Source organism: Rosa rugosa, chromosome 3 (genome assembly GCF_958449725.1).
Source record: "Rosa rugosa chromosome 3, drRosRugo1.1, whole genome shotgun sequence".
Taxonomy (NCBI): domain Eukaryota; kingdom Viridiplantae; phylum Streptophyta; class Magnoliopsida; order Rosales; family Rosaceae; genus Rosa; species Rosa rugosa.
Window position 1 is genome coordinate 39,328,554 of NC_084822.1, and position 24,942 is coordinate 39,353,495.

Consider the following 24,942-nt stretch of genomic DNA (forward strand, 5'->3'; position numbering starts at 1 on the left):
CCCGCGAGTACCCGTACCCGTGGGTTTTAATGTCATCCCTATCCATCACGAACTCATATGATTAAAAATTGGGTTAAATATTGTTTACTCCCTGAACTTTCAGGGAAAAAACAGTTCAGTCCCTCCCTTTTTAATTTCACACGTTTACTCCCTCATCTCTCAATTTTGGACCAATAGATCCATTCCGTTACTCTCCGCCCAAAAATTCCGTTAAAAAACTGACGTGGTAGTTTTTTTGCCGTAAAATGTCTATTATACCCTCAGGGAGTAAACAGTATTTAACCCTTAAAAATTTCAAGATAGTAATAAATTTTTTTTTTTTTTTTTTTTTTTAAGTAGTTTTAGGCTTCCATTTTTAGCTTTGTTTTTATTTTTAATGAATTTTGTACCAAATAAATGAAAGAAGAGGCGGTCTTTTTTTTCTTTTTGCACAAAGATAATTTGGGCCGGAGAGAAGGCTATTATCTTAATCGCCACCAGTAACTTGACTTTCAATATAGGAAATAAATGCAACACAATAGACGAGTTTGGGTTGGGTCTCAACCACAAACATGCCTTTACCAAGTCTACACGAGATCTCATCATGAGCATGAGCTATAATTCATTAATCTTGGCGTCACCACTAGAGCCGTGCATCGTTGCTACTCAATGTCGAAACAAATAACCTGGAGCATCCCCTTCCACGCCATTCAACGCCGAAACAATAACCTGGCGCACTTAACTTCCTCACTGGCGAGAGGTCGAGGCCTCTATGGCGGCGACTATTGGCATAGTTGAGTAATTTGGGTCTTGGTGAGCCCCTCAGTTCCAGATTGTTCGAGTTCTATGGTGGCTAAGGAGGACATATAAATCTGGGTTCTGAATTTAATTTAATGTTCAAGGGAGCTTTTTCTTGCTGCTGCTGCTGCTGCTGCTGTAAGTTTATCTCCATTTAAGATATATGTTTCTTTTGTTAATTTCAGCTCTCTGCTCTGTGGTTCGATATGCCAGTAATTAATTTGTATTCCAAGTGAGCATGTTCATTTATATTTCCTATTACTCCTTGTGCTCTTATAATAGTGGTCAAGTTTCCAGGTAGCTTAGGTAGAAACACAGGCACCATAAAACCAATTCAAAACTCTCTCTCTCTCTCTCTCACGCACACGGAGATGCTATATCATATATGTTTTGAATCACTATAACAGGTTGATTGCTAAATGTTGCTGCATGGCATGGGGATGATGATCTGTTGGCAAATAATTTTGCTTCTTGTTGGTTCTAATCTGATCAAACTGTCCCTAGTTGGATGAGGGGCTAATTCATCATGTAAAATATAATATTGATTGTTTTTTTCTTTCTTGATGAAGGCCTTGGTGCGAAACAAATACCACTTGAGATTTTCAGAAAGCACAAATCTTCCTTCCCTAGTTCTCATGCCAATGTATGATTCTCTTAGCACAAATAGAAATTGTATTTTCTCTAGGACGGTAAGATGAATCACATGTTATTGCTTTCATTTCACTAATTGAAGATGGCAAGGGGTAGTTAAGCAATTCAATCTAGCGTCTTGTGTTTATGTTCCATTCGTGTAACTTGTCCTGTCACCACGTTTCCTATGACTCTGGTGATATTTTGTTGTTGGAGTATGAGTCTCCATCTTGGTGAGGGCCCACCTTTAATAATATCCAGTTGTAACTCTTTAAAATGTTCTGATGAATACAATTCTTCTTCTTCTCCTTTTTCTTCTTCTTGGCCTAACACGTAAAGTTGAGTAATTTGTAATGGACCCCTTGTGCCGATTTGGTTGAATTGTGTCATATATCAAATATGGTTCTCATCTTCTCTCAGCCTCAAGATCCTTCATGTTGTTGTTTAGATATGGATATCGTAGTACATGTTACATTTTGCAATCTATATAACATGGGAATTCCCCATTGTGGTGTCCATACGAGTCTGTGTACCATGGAAACCATATCCAGTAACAGCCTTTCATTTCACCCCAATTCCTTAGAATCATTATTTTAAATTGTGAGAGGAAGAATATCATTCCTCTTTTATCTTATTTTTAATATTCAGATTATTAAAACATACAACATAGGCTGGCCTAATATAGGCACCTTACAACCAAAGACCAGACAATGCATTTAAGCTTAGTCTGTGGTAACACTTGGCCAACTTCACCTACGCATACATGAAGGCATTAAACATGCGATGAGAATCTCAAAGAAACTGCTTAGGTATATGCAAAGCTATAGATGTTGTAGGCAGCAGCCAACATTGACCATTGCTTTCCCTTACTTCTAACACATTGGATACATCGAGAGCAAGTAAGATCTTTAGGGCAATGGATTAATCCTGTATACCATATAGCTAAAAACGTGTGTGTGTGTTTTTTTTTTTTTTTTTTTTTTTTTTTTTTTGAGAGAGAGAGAAGGAAGGGGAAGGGGGGGTGGATGATGACTTGTCTGACAGAGAAGTAGGTTGAGCTTGCACAAAAAAATTTAGGAGGGAGTAAAGAAGGCGGCAAAGATTGTGTATTTGTTTAGAAAAGTTGTAATGAAGCCCATCAGTTCAAACCTGTCTTTGACTGTATCTAATTCCAACCCAACTTTATGACTTTGCAAGAGACAGCTTGGCCTTGCCAATTTTACAGTGCCATTCTGAGTGTCACAGTTAAGAAATTAGGCCTCAACAGTTAAGTTTAGCAGTGATGGATGGTGAAGTCTATCATATGCAGTGGAATCTAGCTAGCATTTGCCAGTCCATCTGAGAGCTTTCAACTTACTTGAAAACATATTTTGGTGGTAGTTGAAAGCATTAGTCCATCAAATTCATTCAGGGAACTTGCGGGAGTTCTATAGTATTCCAGAGCATTGAAACTCGTCACTGTTTGTGATGTGCCTCACACTTTGAACTAAACCCTATGAATACTCCTGAGCTTTATAGTTTTAATAGTAGAAAAGCATTGGGCTGATATTGTCAGTATACAACATTGAAGAATACTAAAAAACTTAGAGATTAGAGTCACAAGATTAGTAATTGGCCAGAAAGAAGAAAATTTCATATGACTAATTTCATTAAGAGGTGAAATCAATGTCCTGAAGCAATTGCATCTGGTAACTTTGAAGATGAAATTGTAATCCATGTATCCACTAACATACTTCCATAGTTAAAATGTGGACCCAGAAATTCTTAACCACAGGGTCATAAGTTGAGAGAGGGTTCACTGAGTTTTACGAATTTACCAATTCTTCACAGTTTCGCATGTTGCATTTTTCATTATATTAAATGTGACAAGAGGCTGTTGTTATGAATGTACATTGCAGCTGATGCTTGCTACTCATTTTTATGCTTGTTTTGCAGGTGTTGGCATGAATCCCTCCATCATGGCCATAGGTCTAGTACAAAAATTCAGCTCCTAACAAGATTGATGATATCAATTTACTTGAAGCCATTGCATTGTTAATGATTTTTACAACCTTCATAATGAGTTTAGGTTAGTTTGAAGGTCTTCCTTTTTCTTTGCTTTTTTTTTTTTTTTTTTTTTGGCTAATACTATTTATTTGTTTACTTTAGGCACTTGCATCTCAACGTCTATATTGTTGCAGAGGAGTTGGAGCTTGATCCTGATGAAGTAAATGTCAAGTGAGGGAATGGTGACCCAATTTTGGGGGGTGGACGCACAAGATTCAACTGCATGCTTGATTGTATATTTCTTACGATCAGACACGAAGGCATTATCGTTCTTCCTTATCCTTCTGTTGCTCTGATGTTTTCCCTCCAGGTACTCTTCCACTTATTTTTATAAATAAAGATCTTGGCCCACTCCGAGTCTTGAGTTGTTCCCTTACATGATTGTCTTTGGGTCTTTTTGTCTGCTTAATTAGGGCAATGATGGAACTTCCCACATTAGGTTTCACATAGACATGTTTTATTCTGGGATGGTTCTTTTAATTTAAGATTTGTTTGTTAAATACCTTGGCTTGATTTGAATATGATCAAGCAGATTTCTTGTTTAAACATCTTCTGTGTATATGTGTATGTGATCCATATTCATATTTAACATGTCGTATTTGTTGGGTTTCCAGCCCATTGGTTATTCCCATGGCAATTACAATTATTGTCTTAGAGTACAAGAAGTGTTTACCCAGTAGATTTTGGATTTGTACTGATGAATGGAGTATTGGAGTGATGGAATACCAGTCAAGGTTTAGAGTGACGGATAGGTACCAGGGATTTCAACCCCTATAAGGGTGAGTGAATATCGCTCCAGGAGTGAGAGCGAGAGAATACAACAGGTATCACAGAGACAGAAGCACAATGTATTCCATTCTAGGAGTTAGAGAGTGAGTGAGGGCAAAGAAGAGAGGGATAGGAAGAGAAGACAGAGTCCCTCTTTGCTCATTTTTGGTTGTTCATCTAGTCGGTTAAAGGCTTGATATGACTGTACTCATTATACACGTAGGGGAAGACTTTTTATGCCCAGTGGACGTAGAGAAAAGTTTTGCTGAACCAACGTAAATCTGTGTTCTTGTCTTCTTATCTCTCTGTGTGCTCTCTTGGTATGCTGTGCTTATTTGTGCTTTCGACGTCCCATTCTCATTGATTCACAACAATATTTACTGTTTAAGAGAAAGGAGGCCAGGAGACTGTAACTGTAGCTCATGATGGCTTTTGTTGTGGTATGATGTATTATGATTCTTGAAATGAATGTAGTTTATGAAGAACTTGTTGATTTGAAGGAGTTAGCTGGGAGATTGATAGCATATGGCTGAGTTAGGAGCTTGATTTTTAAGGTTTATTTTTCTCAAGAAGAATACATCCTCTCAGAGCACTTTGTCTCTATAGTACTAATCATCTAAAAACAGGAAAAATTTATAAATGGAAAAGAGGATGATAAAATTTGGCCCATTAGACTCTTATACTTTATGTATAATAGCTAATCTACCATTGCTGAACACAAATTGCACCATTAAGCATAGATAAAAAAAAAAAAAAAAAAAAAAAAGGAAGAAGCAAATAAATGATACTAGTAATCTGTGCAAAAATATAAGACCTGAACATGAATTTCAGATATCTGCTCATGAAAGATCTCACATTACATTCATATGTTTTTCCTATCTCAATTCTCCTTGTCTTTCTCAGACTCTGTTCTCAATATCACTAACCTGATAAATTTTCTGTGACTCAGTTACCAACTCATGGATGACTTGCCATGTCTCAAAAGCTTATATGTCAGTTGGTTGGGTGTGGATTTCGTAGTAAAATACGAGTGAATAAAGGTGACTCAACTTTTTCAGTTGAACTGGTGTCTTGAAGAACTCAGCCCATGCTCGTACCAAATTCAAGATTGGAATTGTAGAAGACTTGGGATTTAACAGATCTTCAATCGGTGTTTCCTCACTTGTTCGATTCTGGCCCCATCTGTTCACAGCCTCAAGCAAATTCATGTACAATTGAGTAACCATGCGCTCCTTTTCTTCAGGCTGAAGTAACCTCAACCAGCAATAAAACCAATGTTTGTACTCTCTTTTGATGCCTACATTCGTTATCATGTGCCCGTACATCTGTTTACAAAGCAGCTTTGAGACATCTGCTGCACCAAATACGTGGATAACTGATTCAGTGAGACGAAGGTGATCAGCTTGTGTCTGGGGTATGTTCACACTATCAGCATCCCACTTGCTGTCCCAAAATTTGATGAGGAGAGGTGCTGCAAATGTGTGGAAAATGTGTTTTAGCTGCTCAGTACTAACATCACAATTCCGCATGGCCTTGCTGAGAACTTCAAGGGTGAGAGCTCCCTTTAGTGCTTGAACTTCTAGCTCCTGCAGTATATCTGATTCCATAGCTACCTGTTTAAGATTACAGTAAGCAAATATCCTCTCTGTAACTTATGTGATGACGAACCAGAAATAACAGAGCATTTCTTACTTCTATGTTCTTGGACAGAGTTAGTACGGTTTGGAAGCCAGTTGGGTCTGTTTCTTCTGGTTGATGAACATTCTCGACTCACACCCCGGGTCTGCTGGAAGTGCTGAATGCTTACTATCTAATTTGTAAGGGCCACAAACATGCAGTTAAAGCTACTATTTTGAAAGCAATCTCCTCACCACAACCAAACCCTCCCCTTTCTCCTCCCCTGGTTTTGGGTTGCTGGAAGATTAATGTTTTGGGTTGCTGGTGATTGGGTTTTTTAATGTTTTAAGTAGTTTCTTGGCTTCAGTAGCCTTACTTTTATCAATCATTCAGTCTGTTTCAGACAAAAAAGAAAACAGAATTCTTGATGAAGAAAGATTTGATTAAATAGCTATTTTTATCTTGGGAGAATATGGAAGAGAAACGATTTTCTTCATCTTTTAGAGAATAGAAGCAAGAGAAACTGAGTTTCTTGACAGGAGATGAAGATTGCTTTCAGAGATCTTGAATAAAAAGAGAAACGACAGGATATATTTTTCTGAAAGAAAAATAGAAGAAAGATAACATACCCAGAGAAATGTACTTTCAATCTGCAAAACCTTTGCTCCGATTCTTGATTTTTGCAGAGGATGAAGTTGAACTATGGAAAGAATTGAAACCAACAAACAGATTAGAGCTGTTTGTAAATTGTGAAATGAGTGGGGTTTTAAAGAATTGAAACTAACCAACCGATCACAGCTTTGGCGGCAAAGTTTGTTAGAGTGGCACGTGCGATGTATTTTACTTTTTTTTTTTTTTTTCTTCGGTGAATAAAATTAATCACACGACTGATTGTGAGTGGTGTTTTGTGTGAAGTATTGTTAAAAGTTTAGTTCTTGAAGTACTTGCATCGAAGGAACAATTTCTCAACCCGGTCGAATATACAAGCATTTGGGATCTCAATCAGTTCTGGAAAATGCAAACAACATCTTTTTTGCTTGGCTGTGAAGATAGCTACATATCGAGATTTCAAACAATAATTTTGATGTGGATCGTACTGGTAATTTTAGAGAAGAAGATTTTCTTCAATTGTGAGAGGAATTGACAGAGACTCAACTTCAACTCACGAAAATTCTTCCAAAAACATCGTCAGTGGCCAGTTCCAGTCATCGGCCTTTTTCACCGGTGTTTCGTCCCGTACCTCAATTTATCAGTTTACTAGTCATTTGGACGGTAAACGACAATTACTTTCACTTTTTACTTTGTTTCGATACTTTTAGTGGCCCTAAAATTTGACTTTATTTGGGTCAAAATTGGAGAAAATGTTCTTCATAAAAGTTGTAGGGGACGTTAAAACGAGCGCGTACATATGTGGTACGTAAAAATCGAAGTTCGTATGCTAAAGTTATGAGTGAAATAAGGAAATTACTGTTCATAGTAAATTGGGTATATATATGGAAAGTTACTACTGTAGGTTTCCATTTCCGGAAACCCACAGTAAATTTTCTCTCTATTCTCCCCCGATCTCTCTCTCCCTCATTTCCGCCGGTTTCATCTTTTTCCGTTCGATTCGCCGCCGTCCGGCCACCTGACGGCGTGCCACCAGGCAATATAGGACCGCCTCCTTCCTCTGCACACGCCGGTGGTAGTCAATCGACGACTTGAAGTTTTTGTAGCAGTTGGAGTTTTTCCGGCAATTCTTCCGATTCCGGCTATCTCCGGCCACCAAATCAAGTCCAATGGGAGCGGCTCGGGCCATTTATCTTTCCCCTCAAGTTTCATGCATCAATTTGCAGTGTAGAGGGAGAATCAAGCAAAAACCCGATTCTAGGGTTTTGAATTTTCTGGAAATTTTTCACCGGCCGATTTCAAGCACTTCAATGTAAAATTGGAATTTGTTGTAGTTGAGATAAATGTTGGGCTTGATAAGTAGTTGTTGCTGCCAAAATTTGGTGACCATCGGAGGTGGTGGCCGGTGGCGCGTGAATCCCACGCGCCGCCACTGTAGGTCGCGCGTGGAGGAGCGTAGGGAAGCTTTTTAATTTCAATTTTTAGCCTATTAAATCCTATAAATGTTGTAGAGCTTATATATGAAGCTTGGTGAAGATTGGAGTAGTTTTGAATCGATTTCTAATTTTCGAAGATTTAGAATTTTGATTATCGATTTATGAGAATCCGACCGTCGGATTTCTCTCGAATCTGCCCGAGAACTTACAAATTAATGAAATGGTGTTGGTGGTAAAGTTTGGGTTGAATTGAAGAAATGGAGATGTTGATTTAAGAGGATTGATTTTGGGATCGTCACTACTAAAAAGAATTCCAATTGCTTCGGTTTTTTACTTCGGCATTCATTTCCGTCGCAATTGGTAACTAATTGCCACGGCAAACTGTCCGTAGCAAAAAACTTTTATTATTAGCAACGGAAGATGTTTACCGTAGTTAGATTTATTATTAATTGCGACGCATTTATGTCTTACCGTCGCAAAAATAAAAATATCCAACTTTTTTTTTTAAACCACCTCACTCTCACCCCTCTCTTCCTCAGTTGACCACTAGTCCACCACTCCCTTCCCTCTGTCGATCACACCCTCCTCTCACAGACCCATGCCCAAGCTCGACCTCCAATGCGCCACCACCAAGCCCAAGGTCTAGGGCGGCCGCTTCGAGGAGGGCGTCACCGATGCGGTCAAGCGCTTCACCGACACATTCGAGCACTTCACCGACGTCGTCAAGCACTTCATCGAGTCCATCTCCTTCGACAAAGCCCTATCATGGGCAGCAAGGCCCACGCCTCAATGCTCCCCAAACAGGTCCTTTACTTTCTCCATTTTCAATTCTCTCAATTTCTAAATTTCTAGGGTTTGATTTGGTTACTATTAGAGATTCAGCACTGTTGAGAATAGGGATAGCATTCATGAAGGGCTTACGGAGATTCAGAGGCGAATTGAGGACTGATAGGGAAGACGTGCATATGAACATTAAGGCGGCGCTGACTGATTTGATCGGCGAGGCGGCAAAGATCGAAGCTCCACTTTGCGATTAGCAGAAACGATCAGGTCTTGACTAATTTTCGGTTGTGTTGTAGATGCAATCGATGCGATTCTGGTGTCGATTAAGCATCTGCAGTTGCTTTCATTTGTTGAAGAATGAAAATCTGGGAGATAAAAGAAAGGGATATTCAAGAAGCGAAAATCTGGGTTGCTCTGCTCAATCAAATTGTCAAGGTATAGACTCTCTTCTATAAATGATCGATTCCGGGTTTTCATTGTATGTGTTTTGTAATCTCTGTATTATTTGCGTTCTGGGTTCCTGGAGTGAATGGTTCTATGCTTTTCCGGATTTGCCCTAAATTTTGGTTCTGTGTATATGAAATTTTGATGATATAGCATACTATATATGAATGGACAAAAATGCTCAACTTCATAGCTACGAAGAACTTCCCCAATGAAATGATTCTAATCTCTTTTTCCCCGTCATGCCTGTACTATTATTCTAATCAAATTGTAAAGAAATCCCCTAAGTCCACTTTCCATGAGTACTTAACTCATAATTTCCCTTGAAAAGACACTGTTCTTTCATGAATCATTCGCAGTTCCTTATGCATTTCTTTGTTTTACACTATTCCTGTTCTACCTCCATTTAGTTACTTGCTGTATTCTGTCATTTGTTAGTTATGACTGCAACTAACTGCATTGTCAATCTTAGTTAAATTCTCTGAATTGCTTGGTGAGTTAAGTGTATTAAGTTCTGCAACAATTATTGTAATTCTTCTAAGTCTTAAACAAATTAAAACAGAAAATTGCTAGCACTAGAAGTCATACCCAATAACAGCAAGCACAAATACAATAGATCTATTTCAAAATTAACCAAACTATAATAAAAAACACATACCTGAGGAAGAATAACATATTGAGATAAGATACAAACTGTTAACAAACTGTTATTTGAGATGATTGCGTTTCGATAAATTCAAAGATAGCAAGGGTCAATTTCTCTCGGCGTTCTGTAGTTCTTTGCACATTTGATTTCATTTGCTGTTTTTTGTGTACTTATTACTTCTTTTTTCGGTCTGAGTGTACTTATTACTTCAATGTATAGTTTTTATCTTCGATAATTTCATATCTTTCATTAATTTATATATGAATCTAATCATGGGTCAATGATAGAATGCTGCAATTGCTTTCATTTGTTGAAGAATTTTTCTTCTTCTGTGCTTCAATTTCATGTCCGGTGGTTTATGTATTCAATTTAGTTTTAATCTGAAGATTTTCAAATAAACAAACATTCGCTCAGTGAGTAAGCAGTTTTTCAATCCAATACCAACTAATTCCAATTCTTTATCAATTTAGCAATTATATGTCTAGATAAAATATGTAATAGAAAACTCAATTAACTAAATGAAGACTTACTCTGTATCGTATTTATATTCAGCAACTCATCTTAGAATTGGATTTATCACACTATGTGGTGGAGGCCACAGTTGCACAAAATTCATAACCTTCATGTAATAAACTTGAGGTACAGGACATTGTCTAATGACTTGATTTTTCATTTTTCAAATTTTTTTTTAACAGTGTTATGGTCATTGTTTGATGACTCAATTGGTATATGTTGTTTTATTTCCAGGAAGGGAATCAGCAAAAACAGGAGGGAGATGCCATGACAACAATTATAGGACCATAATATTGATAAGGTGAATATATACATTGTTAAGGTAGGAATATAGATTCATACATATAACAGTGGTTTCCGCAGCAAAGCGCGGGCGCGCTTGCTAGTGGATTCTATTTATTATATAGGTATCTATGTTGTGGAAGATATATGCCATGTAGTGGAAAGTTTGGAGAGAAAGATTGTCCTGCATGTTGTCTTTGCTGTGAGGGATTAGTTGTGTTGATTCGGGTTTTAATTTGTATCAAACCACCCCCTCCTCTCCTCCTCTGCATCCTATTATGTGTATATTTAGATACGTTCTTTGCTGTGTTCAGGTTTTCTGTTGCTTTGCAACTTCAGTTTCATCAACTGGCTATCTATACAAGATGAGTTCAATATACACTCAGGTTTTCTGTTGCTTTGCCACTCTGTGTATTTAATTGGTCTCATTATTTTCTTCGTCTTGAAGCATAAAATTGATTGTGGTTTGGGGGTTCCAGGTGCCTCTTATTCTTGTCAAGAAGATCTACACTCAGACTTTCTTATATATTAATGTGCAACTCTTTAATAGGTAATTACTTCTTTCTTCTTGGCAATTGTATCACTTCTGCTGAAATAATGTTCAACTATACTGATCCTGCTTTACTTTTACAGTCTCCTTCTGCGTTGTGAATGTTGTACATCTAGCAATGGGGAGTATGTGAAATCTGGGGAGTATGTGTTGAGGTTGTGTCCTTGTGAAATTTGGGGAGTTATTCCGCAATGGTTTAGTTATAATGGATTTGATATTGTAATTTAACTTCAGATGCATGTATAATAGTCTTCATTTTTGCATGTTCTAAAAATGAAAATATGGTGCAATTAGCACCATTTTTTTTTTTTATAAAAAAATTTCATTTTTGCGACGGCATGATTGCCGTCGCAAATACCTCCACATGGATTATCCTGAAATACACATTGCGACGGAAGTCACCGTAGCAAATGGGCCGTCGCAAAACAATAAATTTGCGACGGCAAGAGAAAACCGTCGCAAAAAAGTATTTGCAACGGAAAATTGCCGTAGCAATTGGATTTTGTGACGCCACCTATTGCAACGCCTGTTTTTCCGTCGCAAAAAGCTCAATTTGCCGTCGCGAAAAGTTTTTGCCGTCGCAAAAGCTCAATTTGCCGTCGCAAAATAGGCGTCGCAAAAGCAATTTTTTTTAGTAGTGCGTATTTAATTGTCGAATTGTTGTTCACGGAATATAATTGTGTACAGGGCGCTATACCGAGTTACCGCTCGACGAAGAAACCCGTATGCGTGGTCACCTATATGGTACTGTGAGTGGACTTTTATTTTCAAAGACCTAATTAGTAAGTAACTGCTTATGTCCTAACATTCGCCCTAGGTTGCGTCTACTTATATTCATTTGTACTATCCCTTGAACTTAATATATGTTCATTCCAATTCTAAAAAAAAACAATGAACACATGACATTCCGAGTTTTCAAATAATGACACGTATTTTTTTTTAGCTGGAGCTGGTTAATAATAACAATTGACATAAATTTAAAAAAAAAATTCTGTATTATATATTTTTAAAAAGAACATGGTAAATTTTTCGTACTTCTGAACCTTACTTATTACACCTGATTTTTCACCTTTTTCCGTATTTTACACATTATGTAAGAAAAAAATGAATAAATATTAATATTTCAAAATTTAAAATTTAATTAATTAAATAAAAATGCTTAGCCGAACTTTTCAATTATTGGATGAAATCCGAATAATACATATCCCCTATCTATGGTGGAATAATTAATACATGAAGTGATGGAACTTCAAAGTTATTTGACTTATTTCAAATATCGAAGTTAAAAAGAAAAGGAAAAAAAAGAAAAGAAGATGAACACATAATTAATAGAAAATGATATTTGGATGTGGTCTCACTTTACCGTGCATCTGAAATAGGCGAAACTTCAATCGGTGAAAGTCAGTCTAGCCGTCATCAGGGCATATGATCCAATCGGTGCAGATCAAGATTCAAGATTGGGGTGGGCTAGATTTATTAATTTTTTTTTGTTTTTAATGAAGTGATATGAAAATTTAACGCAACGCCTATATTTAATTAAGATGAAAAAAATTAAAATACAAGCGAAACTATTATCAGTTTTTAAATATATCACTTCGGTCACTCAACTTTAACTCCATTATTCACTTTAGTAGTTTAGTCACTCTGATATTTTTCTGTTGAAGAAAACTTTTTTTATCACAATATTAAAGATATTTTCATATGACGAGTTATGGAAAACTGAGAAGTTTAAATTGGATTGATTGGGAGATGTGACTAAAATGAGATTTTTGACAAAATTACCCTCTAAAAAGTTGCATATTTACACAAATATCATCTATTTAACTGAGTAAAAATTGAGTGATCAAAATATCGAATACTCAAATGAGTCATAATTGAGTGACAGTTTAAGGTATGATCTTGCTTTTCTCTCAACTTTCCTTGCTTTCTTTGATGGTTTTGTGTTTCTTTATTATCTGCAATTGGAATTGGAATTTGGATACCTTGTTTCTTTGGTTTTGTGGAATTGTGTTTATGCCTTTATGGTAACCATCGAGGGAAAGCAGAATGAAGGAGTGGTGTACTGCAACCCAATAACCAGTAATTGATTTGATGGATTTAGTTTGTGATTTTTTGATGAGATTAGTTCAACTTCAAGAATTTGCTCTGTCCTTTGTTGATTCCACATGCGCCGATTATATGATGGTTCATCAAATTATAGTCATGTTCTTCTTCAGATTGTGTTTTGTAGATTCAAGGATGAAGTTGAACTTCCTATCCCCATCCAATTATAGTCATGTTCTTCTTCAGATTGTGTTTTATATTTCAATTTGGATGATGATTTCCAAGGATGAAGTTGATTTCAATAATTATTCTTGCTCTTTGGTCTTTCAACTTTATATCTTTGGATTTATTATAGGTTTGGTGATTTTGTTGAATCATATGGGTTTAGTACTTGCTTATTATGAATGGATGACAATTTATAATGTTTTTTTTGTTACAATACATGTTCTATATATAAGACTAGTTCTGTACGTAAATACAGCAAATTTATACGTAAGGCTTACGCCTTACGCCTCAAGGCGAGCGCCTTGCTGAGGCTCTCCTGGCTACGCCTCAGCCTTTTAAAACATTGCTCCTATCTGTAGGTGATGAAAAAACCTGTAGCAAGAGGAGTTGGCCGTCTCTGCAGTTGAGGTGGAGGTGGGTGTCGATGAAACTAGAGGTTGAGATTATAGAGTTCCATGACTTGCACACTGCTTTACATTTGAAGAAAGATTTGATGGGTAACCTCAGGAAGATTACATGTAAGATCTCTTCAGGAAGGGCATCCATGGATTAATTTTCTAATGCTAGAGGGTTTGCTCTTATAGATTTGGGGACACCGGTTCTAAAACCTATCTTCTTAAGAGTCCTAATTCCCATGTAATTCTAATTTCTGAGATCTGACATCGACTACTCCCATTTGACACAAGATTTTATCAGAAATTTGAGTCCAAAATCATTTAGAGCGAGAAAGGATCAGCAAGAGAGGTAATAGGAGTTTAGTTATCCTTGATTTTTAATTCCGACCATGGATTGAAAATCTAAAGGCTATAATTATAACATGTCAACAACTCAACTTTAAACATATTAAATTAAGCAATTGTCTCTCCTGCATCGCATATTTCCTGCATCGTCTTTTAACAATCTATCAGAATAACAGAATACAAAAACATGCTGCAGTTCTAATCTCAGTAATGTGGTCTTCTCTTCTATCATATCATATCATATCAGTCTCTGAATCCCCTGTTCCAGTCCTTCAACCAAGGCAGTTGGTCAAGCACGTGAGGAACACATTGGATTATTCAAGCAAAATCTACGATGAAACGAAAAGGCCAAACACCATATTGAACTTCAACAAGCATGATTGGATCCACAGGAAATTAAACGTTTTACCAAGTAACCATTAATACGAATATTAAACTAGTGAAAAACTAACAGAAGATATTATTACAACGCGCTACACGCGCCCTAACTACAGAAGGTTTTTTTCCCCTGTTTCTATCGCGCTCGTCCGGCGGCTCGCGGAGGCTGGACTGGCCTCTGGCCTTCCTGTCGTCTGTTCCGCTGCCGGACGGGTGATGAGTTTAAGGCTTGGGACAGCGTCCTAGGGGCTATGGCTACTCAAGGCTTGGCAGATGGTTCGGTGGTTTTTCTGTCCCACTCCCTTTCACATACAGTGGCCGGTGTTCCGATCCTGGTGATGTGGGCAATGGATTGGGATGGGAGACAGTGGGATCCCAATCTGCTTTCCTTCCAGGCGGTGTTGCCGTCCTCTTCTTGGTGGCTTCGATCTGGTTGTTCGGGTGACCCTTGTCGGGTTTGCTGGGTTTCCAGTTTGGGGCTCTTGGTGGGTGGTGACGCTCCGTTGACGGCATCTGAGATCGACTTTGACATGTTTCGAGTGGTGCGACGTGGTTCTGGCGGTGCTGGTTCGGCGGCGGCGGCGCTCGGTTGTGCACGTACGGCTGCTGTACGAAGGATTGGGGCGGGGCATGTTGGGCCGATCTGCTGGGTCTTCTTTAGTTGGGCTCTTTTAGTTTTTTTAGTTCTTTTTCCTTTTTACCTTGGTCTAGAACCCTAGGTTTGTACTCTCTACGTTTGTTAGGGAATTACGCACTTTCGTGCCTCTAGCAAATCCTCTAGAGTGGTAACGACAGAGGATTCTCGAGATAAGGTATGGGCAATGGGAACTCTTGATTTCCCGATCCTGTTCTGTGCCTAGTATTTGCTTTCTAGAGTCTAGTGCTATGTAAGTTAGCTTCTCTAATTGTACACCAATTGAGGTCTCTAGGCGATTAGGGTTGTTATAACAAGAAGCTTAGATAGTTTTGGGGTTTGGGCATTTAGCTAGGTACTGTAATAAGTGAGCGCCTTTGTCTACAGTGAGGGTCCCCTGTCATTTGCTTGGCAGCTCGTGCCAGCTAGAACTGTTGGTATGAGGCAGCTTGTGATGTATGTGCCTTCTGGCCATGGATAAGTTAATGAAATTATCTATTTTCTCTCAAAATTAATACGAATATGCCCAGAAAACCTAGTGCGACTTTTACAATGTCAAAACTAGTCTTCATATGAAGCCTTTCCCTTTAAGCAATTTAAGTAAACGCAAAGTATGGACATATGGAGAAAATGCATGCCTTTTGCAGCATGGGTTTCTAAAGTTTCTATACATTTGTTTACAAAATATACATAAACCCAAACCCGAAAATCCAGTGCAAACAATGTACATCCGAATGAGGGCATCTCCAAAATTTTGGACTAACTAAATATTGCTGCTTCATCGAGCCACCACCAGTAGGCATAAACCATAATTTTACAATCAAGTTTTCCCTTCTTTGTCACAGAGAAAAAAAAAATGCATTAACCATGGTTCTGGTCATGAATACAAGGGGTTTCACTGGGTCCTGCGCTGTCAAGGGGGAGTTGCTCAATTCTTTTTGGAAGAGTCTGACTTGCACTACTAGATGCTTCATCTTCATCATAGTGTTGAAGGCATCGCTTGGTATTAATGCCAATATTGCTCTGCTTCAATAATGATTCTCAAAGTTCCTCTGCATCTTCCTCAAATACCACACGGACCCCACACTTCTTCACTTGCACAATTTCCTCAATCATTATTTGTTGAACCGGGCAGCGGGGTTGAAATGAGAATACAAGCTGATAGTAGATATCCTGCCACTCATTTTTAAAGCAGTATCCATCACCACGGTGCATATACAACAACCAAATGTGATCTGACACAGGTTGAACATACTTTTCCCCAAAAATACCCGAGCTGGGAGTGTCTTTCCCATTGGCCATCAGTTTGCAATTAATGGACCACCCAACCAAAGGCGTGAGTGGTTTGAGGAGTCTAAAAACGACAGAGGCGGCGAATCCCATAAACTTGTTACTAAACCAACCTGGATACAGCTTTACAGTTATCGAAGACCCCACACTTTGGTGACTGTACCACCCTGGAATTTCATTTCCAGGAGCAACAAACTCAAAATGTTTATGGTCAGAAAATGCTTTACTCTTACTCTTAAGGCATCGTGTTAGCAATGGAAGTGCTATACTCTTACAGCTTTCATTCTCCACCATTTTGAAACAGTTAACAAAATATCCTCTTTGCACCGAATTGCATTGTCCCATTTGATTGGCCAATGTATCTAATGAAATGCAGTTGTCAGCGATTACATATATATCAGATGGAAGCTCTGGTAATGTTCGAAGTTTGCCGCACCAATTCAACTCAAGTCCTTCAAGTCTAGAGAGTTGGCCGATGCTCTCGGGTAGTCTAATGAATTGATTTCTGCTGAGATCTAATTCTCTTAATGAAGACAAGCATCCAAAATCACTGGGCAATTCAGAAAAATTGCAATCACTTAGATCCAGTTTGGTTAATGAATGCAAACAAGGCAACAACAATCCTGCCGGAATGTGACTTCTTTTTCGTAATAACTGAGAGGGGTTGAACATCATATTCCATGATTTAGGTGACGCTGCTTTACATCCAGCAAGAGAGAATTCTTTGAGGTTTTTCAAAAGACCAACAGAGGAGGGCAGTTCTCTTATGCCACTTCCACTCACATCAAGCTTCTCCAAACAGGCAACATGACCCAACTCATCTGGCAATTTGTCAAGCTTTGAGCAACCAGAAAGATTGAGATCTTTTAGAGATTTTAAGCCACCCACACTGCTTGGAAGACACACAAGATATTTGCAATCTCTCAAGGACATTGAAACAAGTCCTTCAAGCATGCCAATAGAGCAAGGTAGTTCTCGTATAGAAGTTCCACTCACATCAACCTGTACCAAACACTCTATATGGCCCAACTCCTCTGGCAATTTGTCAAGCTTTGAGCAACCAGAAATATTGAGATATTTGACAGATTTTAAGCCACCTACACTGCTCGGAAGACACACCAGATCTTTGCAATCTTCCATTTTCAGCAGAGGAAGTCTTTCAAGCATTCCAATAGAGGAAGGTAGTTCTCTTATGCCAGTGCCATTCACATGAAGCTCCTCCAAACTCTCTAAATGACCCATGTCATTCGGTATTTTTTTAAGCTTTGAGCAACCAGAAAGATTAAGAACTTTGAGAGATTTTAAGCCACATACACTGCTTGAAAAATGCACAAGATTCTTGCAATCTTTCAAGTTCAGCATACAGAGTCTTTCAAGCACTTCAATTCCTGGGTCAACCTCATATAATCTTGTACAACCTTCTAGAAACAAAAGCTCAAGATATGGCATACCTTTAAAGTTTGGGGTGTTGACAAGATTCAGGGAGTGACTCAGATTAATGGTTTTCAAATTGTGTAAAGGCTGCATGTCAAGTAAAAAGCATAGAAAAAAATTAGCTTCCATGATATATTCAGAAATTATTATAAGTAATAAAAGAATGAGATAGAAATTATTATAAGTAATAAAAGAATGAGATAGTAATTAGTCTTACCTCTGTTCCTATCCGAAAATGTTTAATACAACTATGAGACAAGCTTAGTTCGAGTAGCTTCTGAGGGTTGAAATGTGATGGCAAAGATTTTAACGGATACCTCGTCCAATCAAGAATCCGTAAACTATTGGGAAGATATTCAAGTCCCTTAGGCAGGTTCCTATTCTTGATCTTCAGGTATCTCAATTTGTCATCATTAAAAATGATTTCGAAGTCACATCCGCATCTACTCCTAACTCGGTTGAGTCCACAAATATGCCTTCTATTGCTTCAGTTCCCTATCAACCAAATTTTATCATACCATAAAAACAAGATTTAGTAGACTGACTTGTCATATAATGTAGTAGCAAATAACAGTTAAAATTATTCATGTACTAAATTTCTTACAGTATTTTTGGTTAAAACATGTTTGACGTCTTCAAGAAGCCACAACCTACTGCACCTGCCCGGCTCATTAGGAGATTCCAGGCGGACAATTTCGCTACCCATTTCTCTGAGCAAATCATGCATCCATAGTCTTCCATCTGAAAGAGTTAGGAGGGATCTTTCAATGAGGACTTTTATTCCAATAATTGCAGAGAAATCGCAACTGGTTAGTGCTTTTGTTACTCGATCTTTGTCCTGTCCATTAAAGAAACATGCAATGTCTAGGAATATTTTCTTCTCTTCAGGATCTAGATCCTTGTAACTTATTTTAAGTATGTCAAAAATTTCCAAGTTACAAACTCTTCCCAGTTTTCTCAGTGCACTGTTCCATTCACTTAGATCCCTTCCATGCAAAAAAGAACCCAGTACTTCGAGAGCTAAAGGAAGACCTTTGGCATAATTTATAACAGATTTAGACAAATCAAGAAAATCTTCTTCAGGGTAAACTCTTTTGAATGCTTTCCGGCTAAAAAGCTGAAGAGAATCAGCATCATTTAATTCTTTGACCTTCAATCTTCTCTCCACTCCATGTCCAATCAACAAATGCTCATTTCTAGTTGTGATAAGAACTCTACTCCCTGAACTCTCCTGCCAAATATTCTAAATGACTTGGATGGTTCACATCATCAAGAACGAGAAGAACTCTTTTGTCACCTAACAACCTCCTTATAATCATGGCTCCTTCATGAAGGTCCGATATGGTGGCCTTCTTTGTCCAAATCCCAGAGAGAAGTTGCTTTTGTAAATTAAGTAGACCACTTTTTTCAACAGAGTTTCTAACATCGGTAAGAAGGAAACTGAATTGAAATTCACGAGAAATTCTCTCATACACCGCTCTTACCATAGTAGTCTTACCAATCTCGCCCATTCCCCATATACCAATGAAGCGGATGTCATCCACCCCTACATCTAAAAGGACATTGACTGGCTGCAATCTTGAGTAAATTCCAACTAGATTTTCTGCATAACTGAATGATGTAGGTTGCAATCTTCTCCATATAACTTCAACAATATCTCTAATGAGCTGTGATTCATACCTACAACACATTATAGATTAAACTCATCAGGTTATTGACATGAAGATTTAGTTTATGAAAATGTCTCTGCATTGCAATCGATTTCTTTTATATTCTTGTAATGTCATTTAAAAAGCCTCAGACGCTGAATGTATCATCTGCCTATATATTTGTGAATAACATGATGAAGAGCTAGCGCAAAATTAACTATTGTAAAGCAATGGAAAGTGAAAAAAAAAACTTATATGTATACCATTCCTTTGAATTCCACCCAGAGAAATTTGCCACTTCAGTTAATGCAGATCTCCACCTCTGCACTTTCTCTTTGTCATCCGTAAACCTTTCTTCATGATTTGCAAAGGCTCTTTTAAAACTCCCTGTTTGCTTTCGTACATCAGAGGGATCAACATCATAGAAAATTGGCAGCACAGTTCCTTTTACTTCCATGCATTCAAGAAATCTCACTAGTTCATCCAAGCACCATGTTGATGATGCATAATATTGTGAGATAACAATGAGAGCAAATCTCGATTCTTCAATTGCAGCAAAAAGTGCTGGAGAAATAGCTTCCCCTTTTTGAAGTTCAGGATCGTCCCTGAAAGTTATGATTCCTTGATGTTCCAATGCAGTGTATAACAGTATAAGTGGTCTGTAAAAGCCTTGCGAGTGTCATCCCCTCTAAAGCTCAGAAAAACATCATATTTCCACTGAGGAGTTGAATGGGGGAAAGATGTAGAGATTCTTTGTATGCTCATTTCCAACGAAACCTGCTTTTTCTACTTGTAGAAGAGCAAATGTCCAAGTACTTAAGATATGAGTAACCTGAGAAGCTTTCAACACTTATTTCAAGGCTTGGAGATCAAAATCATGCATTTGTGTTTCCCGGTTTCTCTTCCCTACTGCATAAAACCTAGAAAAGATTAATAATTTCCCTACTACATAAATAAATATTCATTCTAACAAGACTTGTGTAATTGACTACGAAGCAACAAAAAAATTGGCTGGTTTGGTTTCTGTGGTCGATATTTATTCCTTTGCTTTCTGTTGTTCGGGTATCTAAATACGGAGACACACAAAACACTAGCTCTTTGTAAACTAGAAAGAAACATAATTGAGAAAACGATTCGTGTCAGAATGATTCATTGAAAGACAGTTAAACAAATTCTTCTTTTTCTTAATTTTTAGCTGAAACCCCTCGACAGAGTGATAGACAGTTAAAGTCAGACATTAGAAGCAGCAGCAAATGCATATACTCTTCCATGTCACATCTCCATACATCTTATTTGACCAAAAAGTTATGATTAAAACTAATGAGTGCCAAGTATACTGTCTGTTCCGTACTTTGAAAAGAAACTCGGCATATAAATCCATGATCAATTAGAAACTGGTGCCTCTTTTACAATAATAAATCATGAGCAGAGATGCAGAAATATACAGAGAACAGAAACATAGCAACATATGTAAGCAAATTAAAATTGTAAAAACAAACGCAAAAATCAGAAAGAAATCAGTTGGAGCTTAACTGGGTTTCGTTGGAATTTGAAGTTGGGATCGGATCGACTTCGAATATAGCAGTTTTTGATCAATCGATGTTCAAGAATGAATAGAAGCAAAGTGGTGAGGGACTTGACTTTTGAGAGAGAAATAGATTTATCTGGTGGGTGAAGACTTGAGCAACTCCACCGTTGCCTTCCCAGCGCAGCCCAGACGTCTCCAGCAAAAAAAAAAAAAAATACAGAAAAGTTTATTCCGGCCGGCGCATCATTCCAACCCAGAACTCTCCAAAAAATAGATGCTTCTAATTTAAAATGCCTCTCTTTTTTTCGAAAGGTTAAAATACCTCTCTTTAGTGAAGAGTTCTTGGAAAAATTGACCACAGGAATCCTCGTGCAACTTTGGTAGTGCTGCACAATTTCAACAAGTCACGTATTAGTGGATCTATAACGCCACTTTTAAAATAACGTAGGAGAGGCTCTCTCTCGTTTGTTACAGATTAGTCGAGCTCACCAAAAGCATGAGTGTCATGAAGAAAAGCTTTGGGATAACAGGGGTCGTCACCAGGAATAACAATGGAAGCAGTTAGACTCTTCCAAGAGCCACGGGCCAATAACCAAATCTCAACTTCACATGAACGAGCTCCCTGAACATAACTCACAGTTCTCAAAACCTTATAGTCAGTGGTGGACGAATCATACCGAAGGCATAACTTATTCTAGGGTTATCATCCCTGATGAAGGTAACACTAGGCCTGGCCAAAACCACGAACTTTCGATACTAGGGTTCCAAATTAACACAGTAAAGTCATGAGCAACAAGGCATACCAGCCCGTTACAAGTCCCGACCACATTGATAGGCTTACTACCTAAAGCTATTGATCTTTTTTTGGAGATAGCAGCTTGTGTCCTATCGTAAGCTAAGAATGGATTTCTAAGCTTGGTATGCTCATCTAACGAAGGGTTATCTAGATGCAATGAGAAAGGCTCCCTCCCATCTGTAGGTGATGAAAAAGCCTGTAGCAAGAGGAGTTGGCCGTCTCTGCAGTTGAGGTGGAGGTGGGTGTCGATGAAACTAGAGGTTGAGATTGTAGAGTTCCATGTCTTGCACACTGCTTTACATTTGAGTAAAGATTTGATGGGTAACCATCATCTCTTCAGGAAGGGCTTCCATGGATGTCGCGGTCTTTAATTTTTTTGTTTTGGCTAACATTTTCGATCTAATGCTAGAATAATGAGCTTTATAGATTTGGGGACACCCGTTCTAAAACCTATCTTCTTAAGAGTCCTAATTCCCATGTAATTCTAATTTCTGAGATATGACATCGCCTACTCTCATTTCAGTGATTTCACACAAGATTTTATCAGAAATTTGAGTCCAAAATCATTTGGAGCGAGAAGGATCAGCAAGAGAGGTAATAGGAGTTTAGTTATCCTTGATTTTTAATTCCGACCATGGATTGAAAATCTAAAGGCTATAATTATAACATGTCAACAACTCAACTTTAAACATATTAAGGGGGGTGTATTCAATTCAGATTTTAAAAGATTTTGTTTGAGTTTTTATAATCCATGGATTTATCGAATCCACGGATTGTTTTTTTTTTTTGAATAAAGGGCGGGTGCGATCCACTGATTGTTTAATTATATATGAACTCTGATTGATTCTAATGAATTGATTTACTAGTATTATGATGTTTTTGGTAGGTTAATTTTTTTTTTCTTCTTCTTCTTTAAAAGCAATGGATGTATGGATCCAACTATAATGCTATATCAGTGACAAAAAAGTGTGTATATATAAGTATATATATATATATATATATATATATATATATATATATATATGTTTTTGGTAGGTTAATTTTTTTTTTCTTCTTCTTCTTTAAAAGCAATGGATGTATGGATCCAACTATAATGCTATATCAGTGAGTTTATGCGATATATATATATATATATATATATATATATATATATATATATATATATATATATATATATATATATATATGTTTAAAGTTGCCGAGCCTTGCCGAGCATCTGCCGAAGCATCTGCGACACCTGCCGAAAGGCTGCCGAGAGCCCCTGCGTGCCCCTGCCGAGCCCTGCCGAAGCACCTGCGAGCCCTGCCGAGCATCTGCCGAAGCATCTGCGACACCTGCCGAGAAGCTGCCGAGAGCCCCTGCGTGCCCCTACCTAGTCCTGCCGACATCTGCCGAGAAGCCCTGCATAGGCCCCTGCCGAGACCTGCCGACAGCCCCTGCACGAGCCCTGCATAGCCTTCGCATAGCTTCTGCACAGCCCCTGCAAGCCCCCTGCAGCAGCCCCGCACAAGCCCTGCAGCAGCCCTGCACCACCCTGCCTAGTTCCGGCTAGCACCTCCGGCGACCTCCGGCCAACTTTTCCGATCAAGAATTCCGGCATCTTTTCAAGGTAAACTTTTCTAAAAGTTCTCGTTTTTGAAGTTTTTTTTAATTTCTTCTTCTTTTCTCGGGGACTTCCAACATCCCTTCTTCTACCCCCCCCCCCCCCCTTTCTTCTTCATAGGGGAGACCAATAGCTGAACTGTAGGGGTTCGTGCTCACTCCAAGCTTGGAGCTTGTAGAGTCCTCCAAACTTAGAGTTTGTTGAGAAGAAAACGATCGACCACATACATCGTCGTTTCGATCTAATCCAAAAACCCCTCTTGGAATCGGATTTTCTTGGAAGCGACTACGCTCAGAAAGTCCCTAATTTCTTGGAAGCGACTACGCTCAGAAATTTTATAGTTTTTCGTGGTAGCCTTTTTCGCTCCGAAACTAACCCTACTTTCTTATTGTTTTTCAAGATGAGTAACCTGAACAAGTTGAACTTCGCTCCACTAGAGACAACAGGCGCAGGATACCACAAGTGGGTCCATGATGTGCGCCAACATCTTAAGGCTGATGGGATCCTGAGTACGATCCAAGAGCCAAGTCAGGACGTGCGTACTCCTCAACAAGCTGCTGCTTTTGAAGCAAATAGAGCTACGAGAGAGGCGAATGAAGCTAAAGCCATCATTCTCATGACAAGGCACATGAATGACGCGCTCCAAAATGAGTACCTCAATGAGGAAGACCCAAGAAGACTATGGGTAGAACTCGAGCAGCGTTTTGGCAACGTCCGTGATTCCCTGCTTCCAGACTTAGAAGTGAGATGACATAGCCTCCGCTTCTGTGATTTCAAGTCTGTAGTTGACTACAATTCAGAAGCACTTCGTATCAAGTCTATGATGGAATTCTGTGGACAGAACATCACTGATACGATGTTGATCGAGAAGACTCTCTCCACCTTCCCCATCTCTGCATTGATGATAGCCAAAAACTATCGGATTGATGTCAATGCTAGACGCATCACAAGATTTCACGAGCTAATTGGTGCCTTGAACGTAGCTGAAAAGCACGACAACATACTTGTGAAGAACTATAACTCCAGACCCGTGGGAACCAAGTCAAATCCGGAGTCTAATTATAGTCGCGCCTCCAAGGGAGGACGCAAGGAGCGAAACCCTAAGAGTATGGATAATTCTGGACGTTCTGGTCCATATTCTCGCCCTAAAGAGGAAGGAAATCGCCAAGATAGGCGTGCACGGAACCGTGGAGGTAAACGTGTGAAGAGAGAGAGGCCAAGCCTTCGGTTATGGTGGTAACGCCACCAAAGGCAATAACCGTCTACAAAACGCTCCCAGAGCGCCTCGATCAAGGGAACCTAACCATAATGATGCTTGTCTCAGATGTGGATCAAGTGGACATTGGGCAAAGAAGTGTATTGCATCCCAGAACGTTGCAAACGCATACAAGATGTATCGTGAAGCAAGGGAGGCAAATTACATGGAACAAGAAGATCAAGATGGAGATCTCGATCTAAGGGTGGAAGACTACAAGGATCAAGACCCAGAAACTGGCGATTTTGATTAAGTCTTTTTATTTT

The 24,942-nt window shown here is 38.6% G+C and overlaps 1 protein-coding gene and 1 pseudogene across 1 annotated transcript; one reads left to right on the forward strand and one right to left on the reverse strand.

The window, feature by feature from the left end:
* The first annotated feature begins 10,681 nt into the window (after positions 1-10,681).
* Positions 10,682-11,381, forward strand: LOC133741408 (myosin-6-like). Its single transcript, XM_062169314.1, has 4 exons — positions 10,682-10,753; positions 10,866-10,937; positions 11,031-11,101; positions 11,185-11,381. The coding sequence occupies exons 2-4, from the start codon at positions 10,917-10,919 to the stop codon at positions 11,327-11,329; spliced, it is 237 nt and encodes a 78-aa protein (XP_062025298.1). The 5' UTR covers positions 10,682-10,753; positions 10,866-10,916; the 3' UTR covers positions 11,330-11,381.
* A 4,470-nt stretch (positions 11,382-15,851) lies between these two features.
* LOC133737706 (disease resistance protein RUN1-like) lies at positions 15,852-21,226 on the reverse strand (annotated as a pseudogene).
* Between the last annotated feature and the right edge of the window lie 3,716 nt (positions 21,227-24,942).

Excerpts from the sequence above, each read along its gene's own strand:
- LOC133741408 (XM_062169314.1), top strand. The coding sequence starts at position 10,917 with ATGAGTTCAATATACACTCAG. Across the intron at positions 10,938-11,030 it reads TGAGTTCAATATACACTCAG|GTGCCTCTTATTCTTGTCAA; the intron begins GTTTTCTGTTGC and ends TGGGGGTTCCAG. Across the intron at positions 11,102-11,184 it reads AATGTGCAACTCTTTAATAG|TCTCCTTCTGCGTTGTGAAT; the intron begins GTAATTACTTCT and ends TTACTTTTACAG.